Source organism: Echeneis naucrates, chromosome 23 (assembly GCF_900963305.1).
Source record: "Echeneis naucrates chromosome 23, fEcheNa1.1, whole genome shotgun sequence".
Lineage (NCBI taxonomy): Eukaryota > Metazoa > Chordata > Actinopteri > Carangiformes > Echeneidae > Echeneis > Echeneis naucrates.
Window position 1 is genome coordinate 15,744,643 of NC_042533.1, and position 25,330 is coordinate 15,769,972.

At 40.4% G+C, this 25,330-nt stretch overlaps 1 protein-coding gene across 1 annotated transcript in view; it reads left to right on the top strand.

The window, feature by feature from the left end:
- Positions 1-7,285: 7,285 nt before the first annotated feature.
- mpped1 (metallophosphoesterase domain containing 1) overlaps positions 7,286-25,330 on the top strand; it is a 69,291-nt gene continuing 51,246 nt past the window's right edge. Inside the window, exons 1-3 of the mRNA XM_029495470.1 lie at positions 7,286-7,464; positions 8,905-9,086; positions 24,121-24,346. Coding sequence (XP_029351330.1) covers positions 7,286-7,464; positions 8,905-9,086; positions 24,121-24,346 — 587 coding nt within the window. The remainder of the gene's footprint in view (positions 7,465-8,904; positions 9,087-24,120; positions 24,347-25,330) is intronic.

Genomic DNA, 25,330 nt, shown 5'->3' on the forward strand with positions numbered 1-25,330 from the left:
CGCGTTAACGCCTTTTAGGTAAACAAGAAAAAGCACAGCAGGGGAGGTTACGTTGAACCAGCACAGGGCTACATTTTTTCCCTGAACCCGCATTCTGCAGCACGTTGTGAGGCGGATCCTGCGGTTGCTTGAGTGGTCTGGCTTTTTTAAAATGCCGTGAATTTGCTAGTAGTTATGTAAAAGGCACCGTTTCTGTGTACAGGGCGGGCTACAGAGCTTTAACCCGGTGCAACCTGTCGGGCTGAAAGGCTCAAAAGTTTAAACGCAGTTCAGCCATAGAGAGAACAGACTGAAGGAGCAGAGCTTTAGAGTGGAGGGAAACTACTTGAAAATGTGCTTTGGTAATTCAGATGAACAAAATATTTTTTTGATTTTAATGAAAGTTTGCGTACCCCGCCTGCAGCTAGCTCACCGGCACACATAGTATGAAGCGGTGGGTTTTAGGAGAATTTAACGTGTGTGTCGTTGGTCTTCAAAGTAAATGCAGCGAAGGGAGAGATGTATAGATAATTTTCCACATTTCTCATTCTGTATTTACCACATTTCACTTACACGTGTGCAGGCTCTGAGGACGAGAGGTGTAATTCAGCACCTCACGCACATGTACTTTAATCTTCCTTGTCCACATGTGGCAGAACAAGCACAGCAGACTGAGCCTAATGATGAATATGAGATTCAGCCCCTGTTTTCATATGCCGCTGTGCAGCCTCGCTGTCGCGCAGGACTCTGTGTTCTGGTTTGTGGTGCCGCTGACTCCTTTGTTCTTCTTGTCTTCTCCAAAGCATCCTGCGGGCCCCTGCAGTCAGGGGCCTTGTCGGTATCGGTTTAGTTTTCACTGTTCCATGCAGATCAGAAGCAGCAGGTTCTGTTCACGTGGTGTTATGGAAATAATACGTGTCAGACAATGTGTGGACCTAAAGGAAATGAACATTCAAAATAATATCCAGCCTGTCTATCCTTTATTTCATGTATGAGATTCCTTTTTAGACTTTTTCATCTTCTTTGATTTTAAGGATGTGATAGTATCACTTTTGAGATATCAGAGAGATCTTCAAATACATGGGATTGTCATGCACATATTTATGTATATATATTTATTATGATTATATAAATAATTAATTGCGAATGTGATCATAAAGGCCACTGCTATTTTCAAACTGGAGAGGATCGCTTTCTTGGATCTCAGTTGTGTACTTTCCTTGCTTATTTCTTCTAAGGAGAAGTGTGAGGGGAAACGGATCAGGACTCAGTCATCCCCAAATAAGAGCTGACTTACTTTTGTTAGACAAATGAAAGACTGGGTTACTCGAGATAATAAAATTCCAAATAAACATCTCTTTTCAACAATTCATCCATGTGAAAATGCAGATTTTTTACTGTAGTTTTTACTTAGTGAATCCGTGGGATGCATCAAAAAAAGCCACTGCTATGAGTGAAGTTACTGTCACTGCACTGAGATGTAAGTAGTTCCTATTTGGAAACTCCTCTTTTTGCTGATGTTTTCTTTAACTTTAGATTGTTCTATTTAAAAGAGAACCCTGTTTAGAGTGTGTTGAAGTTCTTTATATTTACAGGAGAATGCAGCAAAACAGATCAAGTTCACATGAATTCATATTATGATTGGTGTGAACATGTTTGCATGTTGGCTCAGGTTTTCTGCAGGACATGTTCTTCAGTACTGGCTTCCCCCAGCCCTTGTGTCTACATCCATTTTCCCGTACAATCTATAGTGTGTCTGTGTCCCCACAGGCTGCATTCATAGTCAATACATTGTAGAACCAGTGTTTTTATCTGTGAATGAAAAAGGACAGTTGCGGTTTCATGTGTTTCATTGTTCTGTAATAAAGTGTGCTGAACTGATAAAAATGGGTCAGTCTTCATACTCAGTTTAAAACTTAACTTGTTCTTCTCTGCAACTCATCTTCTTTATTTTTACAATTCCATCTCCCTCCTCATTTTCTCCCTTGATTTTCCCTTCCCATTCTTTTCTCTATCCTTTAAAACCGACTTGACTTTGGCTGAAAAATCTATGGCCTCATTTTTATATTTTGTTATTTAGAATAATAAATTGTGATCTCTCTAATGAGTTTGTTACCTTTCCTACTCTCCTTTGTCTCTTCTCTTCAGCTCATACTCTTCATTTGTAGTACATAAAATGTGTTGAAATAATGCAAGGGGTTTGATGATCAACTAGTTAGAGGTGACCATCCTCTGACTTAGATCAGCCTGCTTGTCTCTCTGCCCTGTTTGGAATTTACAGTTAAAGACAAGGACAGCTCACACAAAATAAAAGAAGGGGCTGTGCTCGGAGAATGGGGGTGGCTGGTCACGGTAGAGCTCTGTCACCTGGCAGCACTAAGTGTTTTGACCCCTCAGCCCTTCAGGATGGGTGTTTACTCAATAGTTTTTTATTAAAATCACAGAGCAAGTGAATTGAAGCTAATTTAGTCAGTGGAACAATAAGTCTGCTGTCTGATTTCAGCATCTCTATGTCTCTGCTCTGCCTGTCTCTGCCTCTCTACACTGTCTCTGTCCCGATGAATCTTTCACTGCTTCTATGTCTGTCTCTGTCTCCCTGCTGTTTCTCCTGGCCACTACAAAAGGGACTGTTCCCTGGGGATAGCTTGCCTCTCTAGAATTTAGAGACAGTATTGAAGTTCGATTCTTGGCTTCTCCTGACAATGTCCAAGTATCCCTGGACAAGGTACTTAACATAAAGTGTCCCTGATTTATCATGGCTGTGTGAACGTGTGTATGGTAATGTGTGTGTGTGTGTGTGTGTGCGTGTGTATGTGGAAAGCTCAAAGTGATCAATAACACCAGTAAAGGTCCTCAGCTCAGTCCATTCACTGGGGTTTTATGCATTTATTTTAGTCGGTAATTAGCAGAGAGGCCATCAGGAAACAGGAACAGAGGAAGATGAGTTAGTTGCATCACAGGTCCCTGACTGGAGTTATGTGATTACATGGCACTCATACCTCTTGACCACCACCACTGGTGGTGCACATCTGAACACTGAATATCATCTAGCGAAATGGAGAGATAACTTTACTTTGTGAGGCTCCTATTGGCTATAGAGATCAAGGATTAATGTTTTCCACCGTGGAAACCGTTGTATAACCTTGTCTTATAATTTATAAACCTCTGTGTAGTGTTTTGTCAAACCTTCAAATTCATTCAACATGAATTTCCTTGAATGTATTCCTTATCTCACAAATGCCTCAAGCAGAAATACAGCTCTTTGCATTGCTTCAACACAGGCCTAATTTCTGAGTCCTTATTTTTGCAGTAAGGATTCAACCTGAGCCCCACACTATACAAAGCTGGCCTGACTTTTGCATAGCTACTGATGGAGCGCTACAGCTGATGCTGCTACCATGTAGCCAGTTTAGAACTAGTTTCCAAATGAACAATTGGGTCAAAAGCAAAAAAACAAAACAAAACAAACAAACAAACAAACAAAAAAATATCTTGTGTACCGAAAATCAATTTACTTTGGTCTTAAGGATTCATGCACACAGATTTGTTTTTGTTTTTGTTTTTTTGTTTTAAACTCATCCCTTCCTCCATTTTCCTTCTCTGTCCACATAAATCCAGAGTTTGAGCCTCTAAAACAGAGAATTTTGAAAATGCTCCTGTTTTATTTATTTATTTTTACTCTAAGGTTGTGTTTCAGAAACCAAGACTTTGGGAAAGCACCACATAAACACCCATGTTTTTTTCCTGATTGATTCCTATCAGGCTAGACTGAAACATCATTGATGTTGAATCTCAGTGCTACTAACCTTGTTGTCTATGTAGCAGCTGTTTCCACTTATATTCTTGATTTTAATGCATTGTGGTATTTTACTCCGAATCCAGGGGTGACTGAGACGTAGTATGAAAGAGCCTCAACTTCCCAAAGACCCAAACAGCCACAAAGATGCAAGACAAAAGAATAAGGAAAATGTGATTTATTTGTAAAACACAAAATTGATAATTAACTAAGGCAATCTTCAGGGTCGACTTATGCCAAAACAACTAATAAAAAGGAGTCTAACTGAAAAGGAAGAAACTAACTGTGCATGGAAAACAAAAAAGAAGAAAACATCAAGGCTAACTCACCTAACAGCTGAACAGAGGAAAACACTGAATAACAACAAATGGTGGTTTACCCCTACACAAAGGGATCTTTAAAGCTGATGTGGCCAGTTGGCTGATGAGGAGGAGTAGAATGAGGAATGAGTGTGCAGACATCAGCCCCTCTGCAGGCCTACTCTATCTTGGATTTGATATTCCCGTGTCTCTTTCTACGTAGCCAATCTCCAGCCAGCCTGGAAATTGCTGCACAAATCAGCATGTAGCGGAGGAGGCAGCCTCACTGAAAATGCAGCCTGCATTCATACACACACACATGACACGGAACAATCAGCCATCAGAGAAAAATTCAAAGTTTTTCTTGAACTGTAGTTAAAATCATACAGAATTCACTCAGTCTGCTTTTAAAGTTAACTAAAGATCCAATTGTTCTGTGTAGCCTACATGATACAGAAATGGCATCTAAGCCTCCTGTGCTCTCCTCTCAGGTTTCACTCATACCTTTCTTTTTCTTACATGGCCAGTCTGGGAGGCTGTCACTTTTGCAACACAGGAACACCTAAATATAAACAACACACATGTGCTCCTGAAACACATCCACCAAGCATGCAGTGATTTGCCCGTGACAAGCAGTAATGGTGTGGTGTGAAGTGCTTCTCTGTCATGTCAGTGTGCTGTCAGCATGCAAAGTTGCAGTGAAGGAGGACTTGAGATGGTGCACTGACATCACACAGTGGTCCAGGAGGACTCTGCCAAAAGCTGCTAGTACGCAAATTATCACCTTCCTCTCCAGACATCATCTCAGTACCTCTCATAAGGTCTGCTTGAACTGCTGAAAATGAGCTGCAGAGCTGAATCTGAGCCTGATAGGTGGCATAGACATGTGAAGGCCTCACACATCTGGAAGGAGCTTTGAAAAAAATGGATAGTTTCAGTTAAATGGAAGAACACACTGGACATACAGACAAAGTGGAAGCTACAAAAAAAAGCGTAAATTAAAGAACATTGATCATCATAGCTGTGGAGATAACATTATGTTTTTCATCTGTTTTTCAGTTGGCTTCTATGCAAAGTGAGACAAGTGTACTGTTAGGTTTCAACATCAAAATCTAAACCAATGGTTTTAGCTGCTCCAGGGGAAGCAGCACATTTACTGTGTAATGGCATGAATTGCTAACCAAGAAAATGTGTGATGGTCACTCTTTTACAATGTTTAATTTAATGATTACTTTTGTGATTTTTAGGATTATAATTACTGATTAAATTAATTACAGCCATAATATTTTTTATTGTTATTTTTATTAGTAGTATTATTTATTTCTACAAGCAATATTAGGATAATTTAGCTTTTTGTTTTTGTCCTAAAACAAAACAATCTAGCCAGAGTTATCGAATAAACATGGGAGGGGGAGCATTTTCTACTAAAGTAAAATCTCTAATCTCTAATGTCCGATCTACTTCTATGATAATAATGACAATAACAGTAATAAATAATTTTTTTCCTTTGCCTTTGACGTTGACTCTAAATTGCCCGTAGGTCTGAGTGTGAGTGGCTGTTTGTCCTTGTCTGTCTCTGTGTGTTGGCCCTGTGATGGACTGGCGACCTGTCCAGGGTGTACCCTGCCCTTGCCCAGAGTGAGTTGGGATTGGCTTCAGCATCCCCTGTGACCTGGAAATGGAAAAGCAGTAGAAGATGGATGGATGGATGGACTTTGATGTTTGTGGATTTTGATTTTAGAATGAACCAAATTAGTTCAAATTCCATGTTTGAGTTTTGTTTATGGAGGCCTCAAGTGATTATTTTGTTAACTGGATTAAACTAAAGTGATAGCCAGAAAAACTAAAAAATTGATTTTTCCTTGTTCTTTGAATTGAGATGGAGATTTGGAACAGGACTGAGGCAGAAAGAACTGTAGGAGTTTCTCACATCATTATCTTCTTTTCTTTGAATTTTACATGCTGAGTGGCTGAGTTTTTGTTTTGCTGAATTTGGTAATAATTTTAATCCTGTGTGGTGTAAATAAAAGTGAGGTCACATGACATGATCATTAAGAGAGAGGATGGCTTTGCAGTGGATTTGCTCTTTGGTACAGACAATAGTTCCATGTTGTCTTTATAGATATGAGCAACCAAACAAGTGGTAATTGGACCAAAGAAGTGGTGGATACTTCTAATACTAAGAGGAATGCACCAGTGGAAAGGGGTGCTGAAGGAGCACCCAGTTAAGTAGGAATCAAATTTCTTGGGCTTTACCCAAGATGCTAATGTCAGAGAATACTCTGAATTTACTGGATTAATAAATCAAATACAAAGCAGGGTCATTTTCCCATAGAGTTAAATACAATTCCCGATGGTCATTAGATAGAATGGAGGTTTTGAGCTGTCAAACACTTAACGCCACCAAAACCTTTTTCCAGTTCTATAAGTAGTCTAGGTGACAGAATTGAAATCCCCTTGTTAGCACCATGGATAGCGCCAGACATGCCACAACTGCAACAGTACAATGTACTGTCAAAATGATTTGAAAACCAGGATGATGCCTTCACAGTACAGCAATAAAAAGAAATGATTTATTAATTTTATAGTTGCTTAGCATGTAAAATGACTGATTTTTTACACCCCTCTTTTGGCTTGCCCTATATCTGGGGTCGCCACAGCAACTCAGCTCTGTGACTTGCATGGTTGATTCGGCTTCATTTCTCTACACTGGATGCCCTTCCTGTTGCAGTCTTTCCCATTTCTTAGGTTTGGGACTGGCATAAGGTCTACCACTGGCTTGCCTTGTGGCTGGGGTTTGAACCCAGGGTCTCTGCATGCAAAGCATGCCAAATGACATACAATGTCCATCACAATTCCCCCAAGATCAATGAGATATCTTGAACTGTCTCTTTTTCTGATCAACAGTCAGAAATGTGAACCATAGCAATTAACAATTTAAGAATTTCCATCTTTATAACACACATTTTATGTTTACTGTGTTCTGTTTATCAGGTGCATAGGAATTGTGAAGACGTTGAGGACAAAAGAAGAGGTGACACTCTCACCTCAGCTTGCTGAGACTATGACATCTGTGAGGGTTTGAGACTGTCAAAACGCCACATCTTCAGACCGCTGTTATCCACTCATTGCCCAAAAGCAAGAACAACGTCATCTGACCTCCTTTGATTTCTTGGTCTCCTTCTCCCACCCTGCTTCGGACCCCAGTGTCATGGCCTTCACTTTGTCAGAGATTATGGCCGCAAGGCGGCAGCAGTCACAGGCTCAGTCACATGCCCAGCGGGGCAGCAGGACAACGGTGGAGGTGGATGAGTACAGCACGAACCCCACTCAGGCTTTTACCTTCTACAACATTAACCAGGGACGCTTTCAGCCACCACACGTCCATATGTGAGTAAACAAGAGTGACATTCATTGAAGTGGCATAATGAGTTGATCTTATCTCCTTTGATTTTGTTAGTGTCCTTTACAAAAGTTTAGTGTACCCATATGGGTCAAGCATATGGCCAATAGGATGTTAGGGGTGCATGTGACGTGATTCCTCGCTTAGGCAAGCTCTTTCCTGCATGTTGTTCTCACGTCCTGTCTCTACACTATCCTTCTCTGTCCTATTTTATAAAAAAGGAGTGGCTTTTATTATAACCAGTCACAAAAAAAAAAAAATGCCATGATATATGTTCCATTGTGCCTCTTCACAATGCAGGGACCTTATAATCATTGCTTGTAGCTTTTCATCAACATTCAAACACCAACCTGCCATATCGCAGTGCTGAAGGTGCTCAAGCACCCTCAATACATGGGTGCAAGCCACCTTCAACTCTGCATGTGTGTAAGAGCTGCATATGTACATGAATTTTGGATATGGCTAAATGGTTAGTTAGTGCACTTTAAAGACCTTCATGATGTTAAATTGCATTTTTTTTTTTTTTTTTTTTCAGTTTTTGTTGAACAGCGTCGAATGGGGTGTCCACGGAGCCTTATGGGAATTCAGTGTTTTGGGATGAAAGTACTGTTTTTTAATTAAGAAGTTCTCAAACTGATGCATTTGAAGTTCTCAAACTGATGCATTTGAACTTCTCAAAACTGTAGCTTAGCTGTGACTTTCTTTGAGATAATTTCATACAGCCATGAAAGTTCTCTTCCATGGCTACATGGCTGTATTTGATGTTTAGACAGAGAGTTCCTCTGTGAGGCTCCATGAAGTGTCACTATATTTCCTCATATACCATAGACAAGATGATCATCAGGAACCCTCTTCTTATTTGATTACCTTTGTGACTCACACTTTTTCAGACTGTCCTACATGCATGTCTGTGTGCTTTCCCACTTCTCCATATCTTTTTCTGTCTCTTGTGGGGGGATGAAGTTGAGGAGGAGGAGGCAGAGCTGTTATCGTACCTGGAGGAGAGCTTGCTAAACTGGGCCACCGTTATTCACCAGCGCATCTTTTCCCCTGGAGATTCTGTGGATCTGTACACTTGCTAGAAATCCCACAGGACACTGCTCTTTTTCTATCTCTGCACTTTATTCTTTTTTCTATCTCTGCACATTTCTCTTTCTGTCTCTTTCAGTGCTGTCCTTTTATTGTGGCTTGCTTCTCACTGTGTCGCTTGTTTCCTCCTGAGTTTCAGTCAGCGGGGACAATTTTTTTTTTTTCATGCTGGATACCAATTCAAACTTTTTTCATTCTCAGCATCCTACCACAGAGACTTTGCATGCAGCATTATATGTCTTTCTTCAGTGTTGTGTAAGTGCAGCAGGAGTTGCAGTGACCCCTTTTCCTTCCTTTGTCCCTCAATTCTTTTTCATCTCTTCTTTTACTCCTCTCAGGGTGGACCCGATGCCTCACGACACACCCAAGCCACCAGGTTACACTCGCTTTGTATGCATCTCAGACACTCACTCCCGCACAGACACCATCCAGATGCCATATGGAGACGTGTTCATCCACGCCGGCGACTTCACCGAGTTGGGCCTGCCCTCAGAGGTCAAGAAGTTTAACGACTGGCTAGGTCAGCATCTCTGAAAGTTGAGGCTCTGGATTCAGAGCAGGTTAGGGGTCTGCTCTCTGTACCTGAGACCGAGTCATCTGTTAATATATCTTAAGTCAATGACAGGTCAATGAGATGGTTGCAGAGCTGAACGTTTTCAAGTTGAAGATTTCAAGGTAGAAACAAGGTTATGCCCCATGGTCAGTGTAAAGGACCACATCAGTGTCTTCACTGGTGACCATTTTATAAAGCATGCCATATACTGTATGTTAAATTAGTTTCATCCCTTCCTACTGGGCCCAGCTCTAGGTATAGCAATGGGGGAGCAACCGTGTATGACATAGGATTGTCCATGTTTATCACCAGTTTAAGGCTGGAGCTTGAGATATTTGATAGTTGGTAAAGTGTATAGTGGAAAATTTGATGGAATTTGAATTTGAAATTCAAAACTAACGCTTCCAACGAGCAAATAGACAATAGATAAGCAGACTAGAAAAATCTACTGGATTCAGGTAGATAGAGCACTTTTATAAAAAATTATCTACATAAGAACCAACAAATCAATTAAGTTTATCCTCCTCTGATGATCAAAAAGTGAAATAAGTAATCAGAGAGAGACGGAGTACAGCTGTTACTCGAAACATGGGCAATGAGGCTCAAAAGGAGTGTTCAAAATGAAATTTAGCATAGTTTTATACATTTTGGATTTTGTGACTTAAGTTTTAGTTAGTTGGATGTATTATAGCCCACAAGTCTGCCAGTATAGTAACCGTTCAACATCTTCGAATGCCCCCCGCCAATCAAAGTAGTCTAGAACCAGGCCTACCTCCTGTGTAGATTGGGATTCTTTCATCCTTTTTGGTGACTTCAAGAATACTGAGTGGCTTTTTCGGAGGCATTTTCTGAATATAATTTTTTATAGCGCACAAAAGGAAAAAAAGGCGAGTTTTTCAAATGTTTTTCACCTCTACACAATGATAACCTTGAGAATTAATGATGACTGAATGGCTAGGATCATTTAATCTCTCCAAATTTTCATAGGTAACCAAAATGAATTTGAATTGAAGGCTTCCTGTGCTGTAGGAATAAACAGGAACTCTGTGTTTTGTGACACAAATGGCAGTAATGGAAAAAAAAAATTATCAAAATCTGCTTATATCAAATCAAATCAATCTTTATTTACTCAGCACTTTTCATGTAAAGTGAGAAATATAAGGTGTTTACTGAAACAAAATCAAAGCAACAGTAAAAACAAATGAAATAGGATAAGTTAAAGCAATAGAGAGATAACTAGACAAATGTAAAAGACAATCAACCTTCTTTTCAATCGGTTGAATAAAAAAGCACATTTTGTTGCTTTTTTGTCTTGAGGTGCACATACAGTATCCATTGTATGGTTTTGATAGAAGTGGTGTGGTTTACATAACAAAATAAACCACATCATAGAATCCTGTTCATCCCATGTTTCACATTTATAATACTAATAGACCAGTAGTGCACAAACGATGACATAACTTCTTCATAAAAACTTGCAAGATGTGATGAGGACAAAAAAAATGTGAGAACCACTGAGCTAGACCACCTAGCATTCCTTTTCTAAACTTATAATTGAGTTAGTGTCTCTCTCTAAGACTTCTGTTTTTGATTAACAATAACACAGCGCTATTTTTAACAGCTTTAATGCATGATAAAAATAACTAATTAATAGATTTATTGTTCTTTCTTATTGTTGTGAATAAACCTCAGACATCCAGGCTATAAAAACGGCCAAGCTCAACCCATCAATGTCAACTGACACTGCTGGAGTTGAAAGTTGAGCTCCATTTATTTTTTATTTATTTTTATTATTATTCGTTATTTCATTTAGTAAAATGAAGCTACAAATTATAATTGTTCAAAAGCTCTGTTATTACCTATCACAGCTGTTATTACTAATGGAATGCTTAAAAACACAAATAGTTATAATTATACAGATAATGACATTACATCTTATTGTTTATGTCCCATATTATATCTTTTCAAATTAATTTGATTGAATACATCTATTCGTAAAGTGGGGTCAATGAGCTTGATGGCTCTGCTCAGAATCTTGGCTGATTCTTGGACAGAAATCTCAGATGTTGCTCCTGGAATCTTGAGACACTCTCCAAAGTTTGGGAGTCAAAGTGTTCTCATTGCCAGAGGAATGATGCCTTCACTTTCCCCCTCCTATTTTTGAGCTTTTCTCTGTTCCTCGTGGTATCTTTTGAGCTTCTTCCATTCCTTTTTCCCCATGTTGTTATTTGCTGGTGTTGCTACATCTACCATCTGTGCCTTCTTCTGCTGTTTGTCCACCACTAAGATGTTGGCAAGTTAGCCATCACTAGCTTGCATCTGTGTCTACAAGTCCCACAGGATCTCCATCATTCTCATATACTTTGGAGGTGTATCCCATTTTGATCTGAGGACTTCCATCACACGCAAATATTCCATGTACACTCTGCCTGCTAGTATCGCACACTGTGCTATTGGCTGCTGGATTGTCTTTGGGGCATATCTGTCTGGTAGAATTCACCTTACATATTTTTATATATATTATATTCATAGTTGTGTAATAACTAGTGGATCGATGTTTTTCCTTTTTATTGTAATAAACTGTTTACTTGAATTTTGATTGCACACCCTTCCTCAAGCCAGGACAGGCAATCTGAGCCCATTTTTAATGGCACAGTTCTTTCACTGAGGCTGCCTTTCTCCCTGTATATTCACATGAAAATATTGTATGCCTGGCCTGGATGTGCGGGGTACATTGAACCAAGACTCAGTTTAATTTTTATCCTTTTCAGAGTCCCTGGATTCTGAAGAGATGATTCTTTGCAGGCTGTGGATTGTTTGGCTGTGTAAACACACAGAAAGGTTGCACTTTTCCATTCATACTGCGAAAAAATGTATAGTTCCAAAAATCACAGAGGACTAAAATCTTTATCATTATTACTTTAAAGCTATATTTTAATCATTATAAGTTAAATGGCTTTAGCTGCGCTATGGTCTGTCTGCAGGTAGAGCACAGGGCTGCTCCAACATTGATTAATGCAGGGGCAGCATGGCAGCATAGTGTTTAGCACTGTTGCCTCACAGCAAGTTGGTCGTGGGTTTGATTCCTGGGCTTGGGGCCTTTTTGGGTGGAGTTTGCATGTTTGCTTGAGTGGATATCCTCTGGGTACTCTCTGGTGACTCTAAATTTCCCATTTGTGTGTTGGACCTGTGATGAACTGTCGCCCAATATGAGCTGGTATTGGTTCCAGCACCCCGCGCAACCTGGAAACGGATAAGTGACAGATGAGCTAGTGTGGGAGAGTGATTAATGCAACTAGTAACTAATAAGTACAGTTTGTGTGGTTGCTTATTCATTCCTAAGCACAAATACACACTCAGTGATCACTTTATTACGTACAGCACACTGATGCTACTTAGATTCTCCATCTGTAAACAGCTATAATGTGAGGTTACAAAATATGGTGTCACTTGTCTCCAAAATCGGATGCTGGTCAGCCAGCCAATCAGAACTAAGACAGGCTAATACTCATGTAAATGAGAGGAAAACTGGAGACATGGATTTGGGAGCTTAATGTAGTTGTTTTCAAGATATTGAAATATTTAAAGATAAACTTGTTAATGTAAATAATAATTGTGTAAACATAAAAACAGAAATGTTAGCTCTAAACATAAAAGTGTAAAGAGTTAACAATAAACAATAAACCACTGTTGATATATTTTCGGTAGTTAAATATATCAACAGTGGTAAGTATACAATATGAATTAATGTTTAACAATTACACAGTCATCCCTTTATTTGGAACACCATAGTAAGGCTGGGCTTTTCTTCAATCTGTATACAATGCTCACCTCCTTATAAACATCACATTGCTTCATGACCCTGCTGTATGTTTACATGACTGCATCATATCATCTCTGCAGAGCCTCTATTTATGCAGTCAAGCTACCCCTCTTCTACCCCATCCTGAGGTAGACCACTGGATCCAGGTTTAGAGAATGAGCTGAGCTTAGTATCATGTTGATGATAGCAGTCTCAGGTGACAAGGTGTCAAGGTGAAGTACAACGCCTGAACTGTCCTCCTCTGTGACTTTTTGCTTCAGCAGCCTCCACTGGAAGCATCTTATCACGGTGCAGGTAACCAGTGTAGTGAATGTCTTATCATCAGCATGTGATATTTGCAGGAAACTGGAATTCAGTGACCGAGTGACAGCAAAAAACTGTTGAATAAGTGAAACAGATTTTGCAGTACTGTTATTATCACCATCATTGTCATTGTTGCCGGCGCCATCATCAACACCAGCATAAACCTCCTTGGGAACAGCACACGTCTGTTCATGAGTATACAGGACTTTGTGTGTTCATCTCTTTCTCTGAGGGAGAGGAATGGGGAATGGAGAGATAAGGGGAGTAGTTGTCTTTTCCCTTCTCACACTCTCTCGCATTCACACTCCCTCATGCACACACTGTGCAGAAGTACAGGCTGTAAATCTGCAAGCCCGCACTCCAGTGGCAAGAGAGTCAACAGGAGAGACGATAAAGAAAAGATAAACCAAGCCAACCGCGCCTGATGCTGCCTCTGAAGTCAGCCTCTCCTCCTTCGTTACTTTCTCCTTCCTCTGCCATCACCCTCTCGCCTGCTCATATAAATATTTATAATCTGGCTATTCCTATTCTTTCTTTCACTTTCATACCCTCCTGCCTCCTGTCTCCATCTCTCCCTCTCATACACACATGCATCTTTTCATCTGTAGTTGAATGTATCTCCTACTGTTTGTGTGCACAGTAAATTTGCAAAGAACAGGTTTAGTGAATTCATTTCTTCTGAATCCCTGTACAAACTGAGCCTTGGTCATGTGAGACCACCTGCTCCCAAACTTTCTGCTCGTACATCCTCTCCTCAGTCTTCACTGTATTTCCTCATTAATTTTTACTCTCTTTCTCTTTTCTATGACTTTCCTATCCCTCCTTCAAATTCATTTTAGTGGACCATCTCCTTTTTCGTTTAGTTTATATTTTCCCGCATCTCCTCCAAGTCAGTCCTCTCTGTCGCTTGGTGGCAGCTCTATAATTCACTTCTCAGCTCCTATTTTTAGCAGGAAGTCAGTCTGCTGCCACTCAAGGCTTTGTCAACGATGGTGAACTCTAGGGGGAGAGGAAAGGAGAGGAAGAGAGGAGACGGAGGGCCCAGAGCAAAGCTGCTTTACCTGGGTAAACTCACTACACTGCTGCCCTGGAGAGGGATACCAAACTTTTGTCCTCTGTTGTCATGGTGATAACTGCAGGTCCACTTGCCAGTCATTGCATTAGGGAAGTGTGTGCATTTGTGTAATTTTGGTCCTATCTTGGTTCCCCCTCACTTTTTGAGCTGCAAGTTGACTCTTCTTGTGCTATTGACATAAGTTTAGAAAATCAGCCAGTGGAAAATTTATAGGCAGTCTGGTTACAGTATGTTATGCAACATTTTTGTGGGATGATTTTCTTTCAGTGTCGTGATCAGGGAGAGGTACAGGAGTGATGTAGCTATTTACCATTTGTTTGAGCCCACCAGAAGAGGTCCACTCAGAATGTTGTTTGATTGATTGGATCTCAAAATGCATTTACAACCATGGCCATAAATAAAAGTCTTTGTCTGATGTGGCATCAGCTGAGTGTTTGTGTTTAAGATGCAGTTTGAGGTGCTAAAGGGTGACTGCAGAGGTCTGGACTGTAAACTGGAGGCTGATTGTGTTGTACAGGTGAGGGAGGAGACAAGGGAGTGAGAGACTCAGAGAGGAGAGAGGGATGGGAGGCAAGTGAGGGCAAGAAGCAAACCTGAAGCTCACAAGCACCAGCGCTTCAGCCCAATTGTCTCCAATAATGGCCCCTTTGATCAGGCCTTCAGCACATACTCATGCCTGCAAGCACGCATACTCAACAGGCATTCACCTAGCTTTCATAAACTGAGAGTGTTTGCACATTTGTTTGTGTGTGCTGCCCTTGGTGTTGACTTGAGTGGCATCTCCATTCATGCCTTGTGATGGCGTGAGCTAGCAGAGCAGAGCGGGAATACACTCCAGTGAATGCTGTGTTTAAATATAGATATCATTGAGCTTGAGAGTTAACTCGGGTCAAGTGAGGAGTAGTTTTAAAGCTTTGTTCTCTTGCTCTTTCCTTTTCTCAAACGGCACTTCATTGACAGCACGCACACACACATAGAATCGTTCATCTTCTACCGCTTATCCGTTTCTGGGTTGAAAACGGTCCAGGAATGCTGGAGCCAATCCCAGCTCACATTGGGCGAGGACCTTTCCATCTCAGGGCCAACACATAGACACAGACAGAGACTCTCACACCTATGGGAAATTTATCTAAACATATATGTCTTTGGACAGTGGGAGGAAACCCATGTAAGCACGCGGAAAACAGGAAACTCTGCACAGAAAGGCCCCAGGTCTGGAAACCGAACTCACAACCTTCTTGTATTGAGGCACTATGCTGCCATGCTGCACATATTGTCTTCCCATATTTTCCACTTTTGGTTTTGAAAACCAAAAACAATCTTAGTATAGCTCTATATATCCTCTCTCAGGCTTCTCACTGGAGCACCAGGAACAACAGGTCAGAGGAGAATCTCTCTCTTGTGGTAAGCTGTTTTCCTAGTGATATAAAAATAAAACAAACAAACAAATCAAAATTCATAAGTAAACCATTAAATCAAATCCTGCAAGGTTGAATGGTGGGTCCTGATGGGTGAGGCTTGAAGATGATTACTTTGTTGTGACATCATAGATTTCCAGTCCAGTCCTAGTGGCTGGTTTTAGGACATTAGGTATCTGAATGGAGGCTGTGAGCATTTCTCTATGAACTGAGCCTTAAAACATGGCCTATTATCTTTAGACTGAATGGAATGTTTTCATCATCGAACCCCTAACAAAAAAATCAATGAGTTTACTAAACATTAACATGAACTTTGAATGCCTTTTGTCCTCTGAAAAGTTACATGTCAGACAAGGAGAAACAGTGTTGTTTGAATATAAAGGAAATTTTATTTCAACACTGTAAAATATCTCACTCTTTGTTGTCCTCTTGAGGAACTAATAATGCCAAAACAAGCTAAAAGCAATGAAATTGCTTAGTTAGTGGAACACATTCAGTTAAAAAAGCAACACTATTGTCAATTGTTACCTTGAACTCTGTTTTTGTTCTCCACCAATTTCTGGGGAAAATAAAAAAACGCAACAACAACAAAAAACAAACAGACAAACAAAAAACTTTTAGAAAAAGGGAAGATTCAGATCCATTGGTAATGTAAAAAATATCATGACTTAAACTCCCTGAGAAGGGGATGGATTGCTGAAACAGTCATTTCCATTGTGCAGTATTATCTTGGTCCCAGCCTCCCTCTGATAAAACACAGCCACAGGCTGCTCTTTCTTAACTCTGCTGTGAGATCCAGAGCCTTTAGCATCTTCGCTACAACTCTTTATTTAGTGCCTGCTTCACTCTCTCCCCCTTAAGTACTGAATAATAGATAAGCGACGGCCATGATGCGATTGCCGTGTACGCACTTTAAATGTGAGTGTGTTTTTTTCCTGGCCCAGGGGGAGAGAGCGTGTGTCTAATTTCTATCTGCCTCTGTATCTGTGTATATGGGGAGTGCATGATTTCTCTCCTCTCAGGTGTTGTACTCCTGGTTTGGACCTCCTCTTCACCTCCTTAGCTTCTCTCTTCTCCACTCAGCTTGCTCGCTTTAGCTTGGTGATTGTGAGTGCATTAAACTTTAATGACTGCTGTCTTTTTCTGACCTGTTCTTATGTCCTCTGCCATTTTCTTTTGCACTTCTTTCCTTCAGCTTTCAATATTCCCTCATCCATTTTCTTGCCTCCTTCAGTCCTTGCATGTCCTTTCCTCTTCAAACTTCATGTTGTCTTCATTCTTACTCTCTTCCATTTGTATCCTTCACCCTTTTCTCTCATGTTTACACAGCAGCGACTAGTGCTGGAGGAGAGCATAATGAGGAGGTATGACATTCCTTTATGGTTTTTAACATTGGGAAACTCGACAGAATTTCAAGTGAATGTAAATTTAACCAAACCATTTTCCATCTGTCTTTCACTGCTTTTGTGTCTTGTATTTGCATACTTGAAAGATTGGGTTCCTTGCTCTTATGTGTGTGCCTGTGTGTGTATGAGGGAAAAAAGATGCAGTGGGATGGGAAAATGGCCTTAGAAAAATAAAATTTTTTCATATATATATATTTTTTTTATAAACAGAAAAAATGTTTTGTCACAGTGGACAGAACAATGGTTGTGACGTCAGATGTATGCATATGTATAAGAAATGTCCATGTTTCGGTTAGTATGCAAGTCTCCTGCTTGTTTTTAATTAATCATAAATATGTCTTCAATATGTCATTTTCGGAAACTACTTTTCAGGAGAGTTGTAAAAATAGTGATAAATCAAGATACAAGATAGGTCGGTGTGGGTGTGACCACGTTGAAAGTGACCAATCATAAAAAGGCTAGGGCTTCCCTTGGTTACCACCCCCAAATTGTCAAAAGTAAGGTCAACTGGTGCAAGCAGAACTCAACTTGTAGAGCAGATTTCACATATGAGGGTATATTTCCCTCCAGCACCACTGTACAGCAGCATCTGTATTAGAGCCTCCTAGATTAACTGGATCTCTTGCCAAAACTGCTTAGTTAACTGCTGTTAATGCTAACATAATGTGGCAATAGCCAAATAACTCTAATTAATTTTAAATAAATAGCCAAGGGAAGTCAGATTTGTACTGTACCAAATGTTAACCTACATTATCTCATTTTATAAAGTCTAGATATTACCTTATTATAGAAAATACAAAACGTTCAAGCACTTGGTGACTGTTGGGAGGACATGGAATTACCATGTAATGATGAAGTAGCTTTTCCAGGAACATATAAGTAGTGCAATGCACAAGGGCTTTATTTTACCAATGGCTAAATGTGGCATCAGCAGGAATCCTTTTTTAAAAACAGACATGGGATCGATGGCGGGAGGCCAGTCCTTTAATTCATCGGCACTCATCAGGTGCCTATGTTGCGGCTTCTGAAAGTTGCAGCTTAATCTTCAGCAACATTATCCTGTTACAATGAATGTGGAAGTGGAGCAGATAGAATGAAAGAGACAGAGATGGAGTGTAGGAGAAAGAGAGGAGAGAGACCACCTACGATGCTGCTTGATGATGTGCTGATCTGTCTTTGTCGGTGCGTCTGTGTGTGTATGTGCGCCTTCCCTCATGTGTATAATGCATTACGCTCAGAGCGGACATTGGGAAGTGTTAGCAGGTGCTGGTGTACGCAGATAACGTGTGTTCTGGATGTGTGGCTCAGTAGGTGGTGTTTATGTACGCTGCCTCATAATTGCAGGTTGTCTTTGTTTTGTGTCTGCTTGCATGATTGTGTGTCTGTGTGTGTTTATGGTGAGATGCAAAATTGTGTGGGTGGTGAGTTAAATGAAATGACTGAGTATTAAGTTTAAGCTGAGGTGGGAAGCCAGAAGTCTTCATCATCCATCTCAACCCTGTTACACGTCTATCCCTTATGCCCGTCCCCCACCCATGTAGCATATTACTTCTCTTCTCTCACATCTAGCCATCCTCTCTTTTCCAGCACACAGACGCTGTAAAAGAATTAGGACTGATCCGAGCTGAGTCTTTAGCTTGTCTGTCTTTGAACATCAGTGTTGTTGCTTTTGAAGCTTCCCCTTGAATTATTGTGTTTCTCTTTGTGCACACATAGATAAAGGCTAAAGCTGCACTGTGTTCTAAAGACACAAGCTGTTGGGTGTATACACACAAATACACACAGGCATATGCACACGCAGACACAAAGTTCAGTATTACAATAATTTGTCTATTCTTTGACCATCGATATTCTCCATTATGAGACCATTGTACCAAAGTAACTTCTGAGTCTATTGTGTGTCATGTCTGAAATTCGGGTTGATATATGTGCATGTTAACAGTGATCAGTGTGGTAACAATTTTATTAGTCTCCATTTTCTCCTCAAAACCTGAGGCACTGGGCAAAGCACATCCATTCCAGGTCTCTGCCAGTCACATGATAAGTATATGGCCTTTAAGAAAAAACTAACTCAAACAATAGCCACGCCCCCATTGTGCTGCTGTGTGTGATATTCAAAATCTTGAGAGCTGCATGCTTTTTTCTTTATAGTGCATCAAGTGTCATCACTTGTCAGGTCTATTTTGTATAGAAGTAGATCTTCATGTGGTCTTTGATTTATAAAACAGGTCTAGGTTCTATATTAACACTGTGAAAGTATCGAATGTCACAGTCCACAGAGAAATATTCACAAACTATATTCAGAAACTGAACCCAAAAAATGCATTAGAACTTTTGGAACTTTGTAATGTTATAGCAAAGCATTCACCAACCTTAGCCACAGCCCAAGTCCCTCCCACCTGGACCCACTATCAAATCTTGCATGATTTGGTTTCTCTGTGCATTTACCTGAAACTCGTTAATGTTTGGTTGTGACCTTATCCACAGCTGTGTGGTCTGATACTGTTATTTCACCAAAATGTGACACAAAAAAACTCTTGAGTCCTAGTTTATAATGGACTTTTTCTTTTAATTTCATGGAAAGTTCTTGCTGTTCCCTCTTGCACACATGCATTAACTCATACTGACACAAACTAGTATTATTTTAATCATTTTGAGTTGGCAAGAAATATTTGGTCCCTATTTTCCACAAGCACACATACACCCACACTCACACTTCGGTATTAAGTTATTTGGCAGGACGTTTTGGCTACTAGGTTTTGGTATCTATGCACACACACTTAGGAATTAACTTTGTCTTGGCAGGCAGAATTTTTTTTCCTGTTGTTGTTGTATTCGTGTGCACAACCACGTATAAGATGTATACACACACATGCAGACACAATGAGCAGTAATCCCCCTGTACATGCCAGAGCTTTGGACAGAACAGGGATTATCATTTTCAAAGAGCAGACCACCCATCACCCGGAACAATGGTGGATGAACTCTGGGGGATTTCCTGTGGTCGTTGTTGGAGTATACACACAAACGCACACACAGATCCTGTATTATGCATAGGAACACACGGAGATGCATTCATTCATATATAAACATGCCCATGCAGGACCAAGCACATACCTGTGTGCTACATGTGTTACTTTTATGGATGTTTGTGCACACACATACTGCCTTGTTGGAGGGTGTATATTTTTGTGGTGACAGACAGACAGACGGGGATCTGGGATGTGTGTGATGGGTGGTGGCAGTGGTGGTGGGGGGGTGCAGGTTCTTGACAAAAGAGCAAAGATATAGAGTAAAAAAGGACTGCAGAAGCAGAGAGAAATAAAGGGATGAAGGGACAGGCAGACGGAATGAAGTCCAGCTGTTTCTACCCCTGGAACCGGCCTCACTTTCAGTCCCATGCATATACACTCCCCACTCCTCACAATTTCCTGCTAACTTTGTTTTTTTTCTTCTTTTGTTATTTTTTTATTCGACTGCCTGCCTTTTGCTGCTGTCCATTCACTCACAGACAAATTGACAGTATTTGTTGCTTTAAAGCAGCCTTTTGAATTCAAAGACAAAAGATGGCGGCCAACAAAGAGCACCCCATGTGTTGTGGGGGAATATCGTTTCAAATGTTTAGATTCCCCCTCCTCACCACACACACACATACATAGGCTTCCACCCACATCCTCTCCACTTTTCTTTTTTTTCCTCTGTCTTTTGTCAAAAACCAACAAAGCCATTTGATGGAGAAATTTTCTTTTTCTGATTGATTTGTTCTTTGTAGACACGATAATACACTGTATTCTTGGATTGCTTTCATTTTTTAAATTGTTATTATTCCTACATTGATAGACAGTAGTTTGGCTCGGACAGGGAATTATAATAAACAGGTGCAAACACTGGCTGATTCTAGTCAGATGCACCTACGTGATGTTCTTGTAGTTGGTATTCACGCTTTGTCATGCTGCAGCTTTTTTTTTTTTTTTTTTTTTTTTGAGGGCAAACTTTCAAAATATGAATCCATGTAATTGAAATTACATTTTCCTAAGTAAGAGTGTGTGTATGTGTTTAGGAGGATGGGGGTTGGGGGATATTTTTGTCCAGCTGGTGCAGTTTTATGTTTCTCTCTGTGATTTATTTCTCTCTGTTTACAGTTGGCCGTCAAACTCCATGGGTAAAAACAAACTGCTCATGTTGCAGATTTTTCCAAGCAGAAACAGATAGTGTTTATTTGTTGGAAAATGAGTATCTTATTCCCTTGCTGTGTCCCTCACACTCACACACACATGCACTGACACATACAGTATAACCCCCTGAATTATTTTTGAATTTCACATTTCAGCCCCTCAGCTAAGGATCTCTTTCACAGCAACTTTCCCTGCTGCTTGATGCCTTCTACATCAATGGAATGACTGCATTGTCTTTATGTATATTTGCAGATGAAAGCTGATCAGTTCATTTGATAGAAAGTACTTGCGAGAAAATAGTCCTGGCATATTGTTTGAGAACTCAAGGACTAAGCTTTGTATTTTCTTTTGGATCAGTAATTTTTCATTCACACTCTTCGTGTCTGCTGTGCATGCAGTCTCAGGTCACTCCAGTTTTCATCACTTTGCACTCAGAAAGCACCAGTCTTAAAAGACTGACACCAACAAGCTAAACAAGTCTCCAGGTAGACACTGTCCTCCCATTCAGCTACTTGGCTCTTTCCCAGTGAGCTTTTCTTCCACAAACTGTCACTGCTGATACTGAGGCTGTAGAGGAAATATGTGTTTTTTTGTGCAGCAAAAACAAAGAAATTGAACAGATGAAATGGGATCTGGGAGGAATTGAGAGTAATCACAACTTAATCTTGAAAGTACAGTTAATATTCTTATAGTATAATTTAAAATGGGTTATTATTAATAGACAGCAAACAGCAGGCTGACACACATATCAGCATAGTGGAGAAACAAAAGTCAGGTATCTTTCTCTGGAGTTGGTGGAGACCAAAAAATTTGAGCTACAAAAGGAATACGGAACATTCATCTGTGAGAAAAAGAAGATAGGTTACAGCAGATTTAGCTAGTGACTTCAGCCTAACCCAAATTTTCCTAATTTGCACATCACAACCAAGCGTCCTCCTTCATTAGTAACTTGTTCTTGGTCCAAGTAGCCTCCCTCATCTCAGGCTTCCATGGTTTCCCTACACCATACCTCGCCTGTTGACACCCACAATTGCTCTGATTGGGACTCAAACCCCAACTCTCTTGTATCGGAGTTATGTGACATTGTGATTAAAAAACTCCTAATCACTTGATCCTGTGTGAGGTTCTACAGCTGAATAACAGTCTGTAATGTAATGCTCACCTGATTATTTCTGTTTCTTCACTTTTTCAGCATTTTTTGGGTTGAATGCACAGAACACTGGGGGAAATGCTGCACACATTGATTGATTCCTTATTAATCATTCAAAGTGTATTTTTTCAGCTATAGAAGGCAGTCCCATTACATCAAATGCTTTGATTGATACAGAAAGTCACCAAGCACTCAGGTGTCAGCTTGAGTAAGGATTTAGTGGATGACAATTATGGGATTTTACTTTGGAGTGAAGTATTCCTTCACCCTCATTTTATCCAGGTCCAACTGCATAAACACTTAGGTGCCAAAGTCTGATGAAGAGAAAACAAAAACATCTTTCGATTGTGCGCTGGTGTGTGGGTCCATGTGCCTTCATAGACGTACGGCCCAACATTTATGAGGCCTTTTTGGATGTGTGCTTGACAACTAAACACAAGCCCTTCTGCCAAATGGGAGCTGTTCTGGGAGAGGGGGCGGCCCGGGCCCAAAATGCAGAGATGGGCACTCTCTGACAGCTGCTTTCATCTAGTTATTATTCCTCCTTCACATGCAAAGATTTTTGGGTTTCCTAAAGTATTTCTGTTGCTCTCTACTTCCTCTCCCTCCCTCTCCACTCTTTCTCCCTTTCTGTCACCATCTTGTGATTGGCTGTTATGACAGTGCCATCGCCAGGCTGTCAGCCTCTTATAAAGCTCAGTTTAATTACTACTTGTCACTCACATGACACATTCATGCACAGATGCAGCAAACTCGCGCACAAACACAGCATGCTGACACACAAACTAATGTGCTCAGCTGTTCGCCATGTCATTCCGATTCCGTCAGCAATTTAAGAAAAAAAAAAAAAAAAACGTTGTGCCTGAACTCTTCGTCGCATGCTCCACCTGACAAAGAAGATCCTCAGACATTAGTCAAAGAATGTACATTTGTGAAAATCTGGCAACTGGATTTGATGAACACCTGTCAATCACAACTGAAAGCTAGTGAAACTAAAAAGTGAATGGGTGTTGTGGGGGTTTGATTAGAGCAGGGTGATGAAAGAGGAATGAGGAAAGATGCAGTTGTTGTGGTCGGTAAATGTTTAATATTCTGTGTTAAACCTCACAGTTATCACTCTTCCTGCCCTCCCTCCTCATCATTCCTCCAGATAAAGATTTTCTGACGGATGCGTTCAGCTACGCTTCCCTAAACAGAAGACGCTGTTGCAGTGGGTTGCAACCTTGACTGATGGAGGGAAGCTAAGACAGATGTACAGATTTGCTAGAAATGAAGGGGAACAATGAGAAAACCCTGTCGCATGTGAATGCCAGGCCATCTGGGATGGGTTTCATGGTGTCCTCAATTTTACTTCTCCTCCTTGTGTCCCTCCACACCGCCTGTCACCCTTCTCTTGTGCATTTCCTTTCTCTTTTGCTCTCCCTTACATCTTTTGTCTCTCTGTCCTGCTGTCCCTTTCCTTTTTCTATCTCCTCCACTCACTGTAATTCCTCTCCTTTCTTCTTTTACTCTTCTTCTTGTCATTTCGTCCTCTTTGTCAAATTCTGCCTTCCAAAATCTTCCTTTACCACTCCCCAATCACTCCTTCTCTTTTCTCTTATTACCAAGTTTATGTCTTTCTCTTCTCCTTTCCCCTCTGCTCCACCCATAGGTACCCTGCCCTACGACATAAAGATAGTAATTGCTGGAAACCATGAGTTGACCTTTGACCAAGAATTTATGGCGGACCTGATCAAGCAGGACTTTTACTACTTTCCGTCAGCCTCCAAGCTGAAGCCAGAGAATTATGAAAATGTCCAGTCGCTGCTCACCAACTGCATCTACCTACAAGACACTGAAGTCACCGTGCGAGGCTTCAGAATCTATGGCTCTCCCTGGTGAGTAATCACGATTACTGCACTGGACACAGAACTAGACGCTTTATCCTGAAGAAAGTCCCTGTTTGAGTTGTTTCACTGGCCTTCAGAGTTCCCCTGATCAGTAATACACTCATGGTTCCCAATCTGTGGTCCAGAGTAAACTTGAGGTTATTGCAGTTGGTTTTAAAAATAGTTTGCCCAACAGTGTTCAGGTGACAAGAGATATTATTCTAAAAAGGAAATATAACTACATTTCTCTTTGGAATTTTATAAATAATGCATAAATCTGACAATATAAAACAATAAATAAACAAAAAAATATATACAGGAATCTTGTGAAAAACATTAGCATAGATGTGTAGGGGTTTTTTAAGTTGGCATTTGGCAGACCTTACAGTTGCACCTTTGTTTATAGCCTGGACCATGGAAAAATCACTGTCATTTTTGTACCTTAATTTGTATATTCTTGTCCTTCTATTTTCTTTCTTACAAGTTTGATGGTGCTGCAAAGTGCAAATTTCCTCATTGAGGGACTAATAAAGGATTATTATCTTGTCTTAACACTTAGGAACAATTGGCGGGTGCCATGGAAGGCTTTGAATGGGTATCAGGGGTACGGACCTTGTACCCTTGGAAAAAAGAAAATCGCAAAATCTCTAAAGCCCGATTGCTAGTCTAGCGATACCCAATCCATGAGTCTACAATCGATTCATCTATGGATTCATGGTTGATTCGTATCGATTTAAGAGGCTGCTTCCGACGCAATCATATCTCTCACTTGTCAAACCGAATATCCGGTCGTATCGGTTTACCGTTCACAACCCTACTAGCTACGTCATCTTGCTGAGAGTATAATATATCACAGATTTGGGAACATGTATTCTGTAAATTTCATGTGAATTCTGTCTTATGCTGCTGTAAATGTGAGTTCATAGCTATCATCATATCCTATTGCAGTTTAGGTTCTCATTTCAAGGTGCGTTGTTTCATAGCCATTGAAGA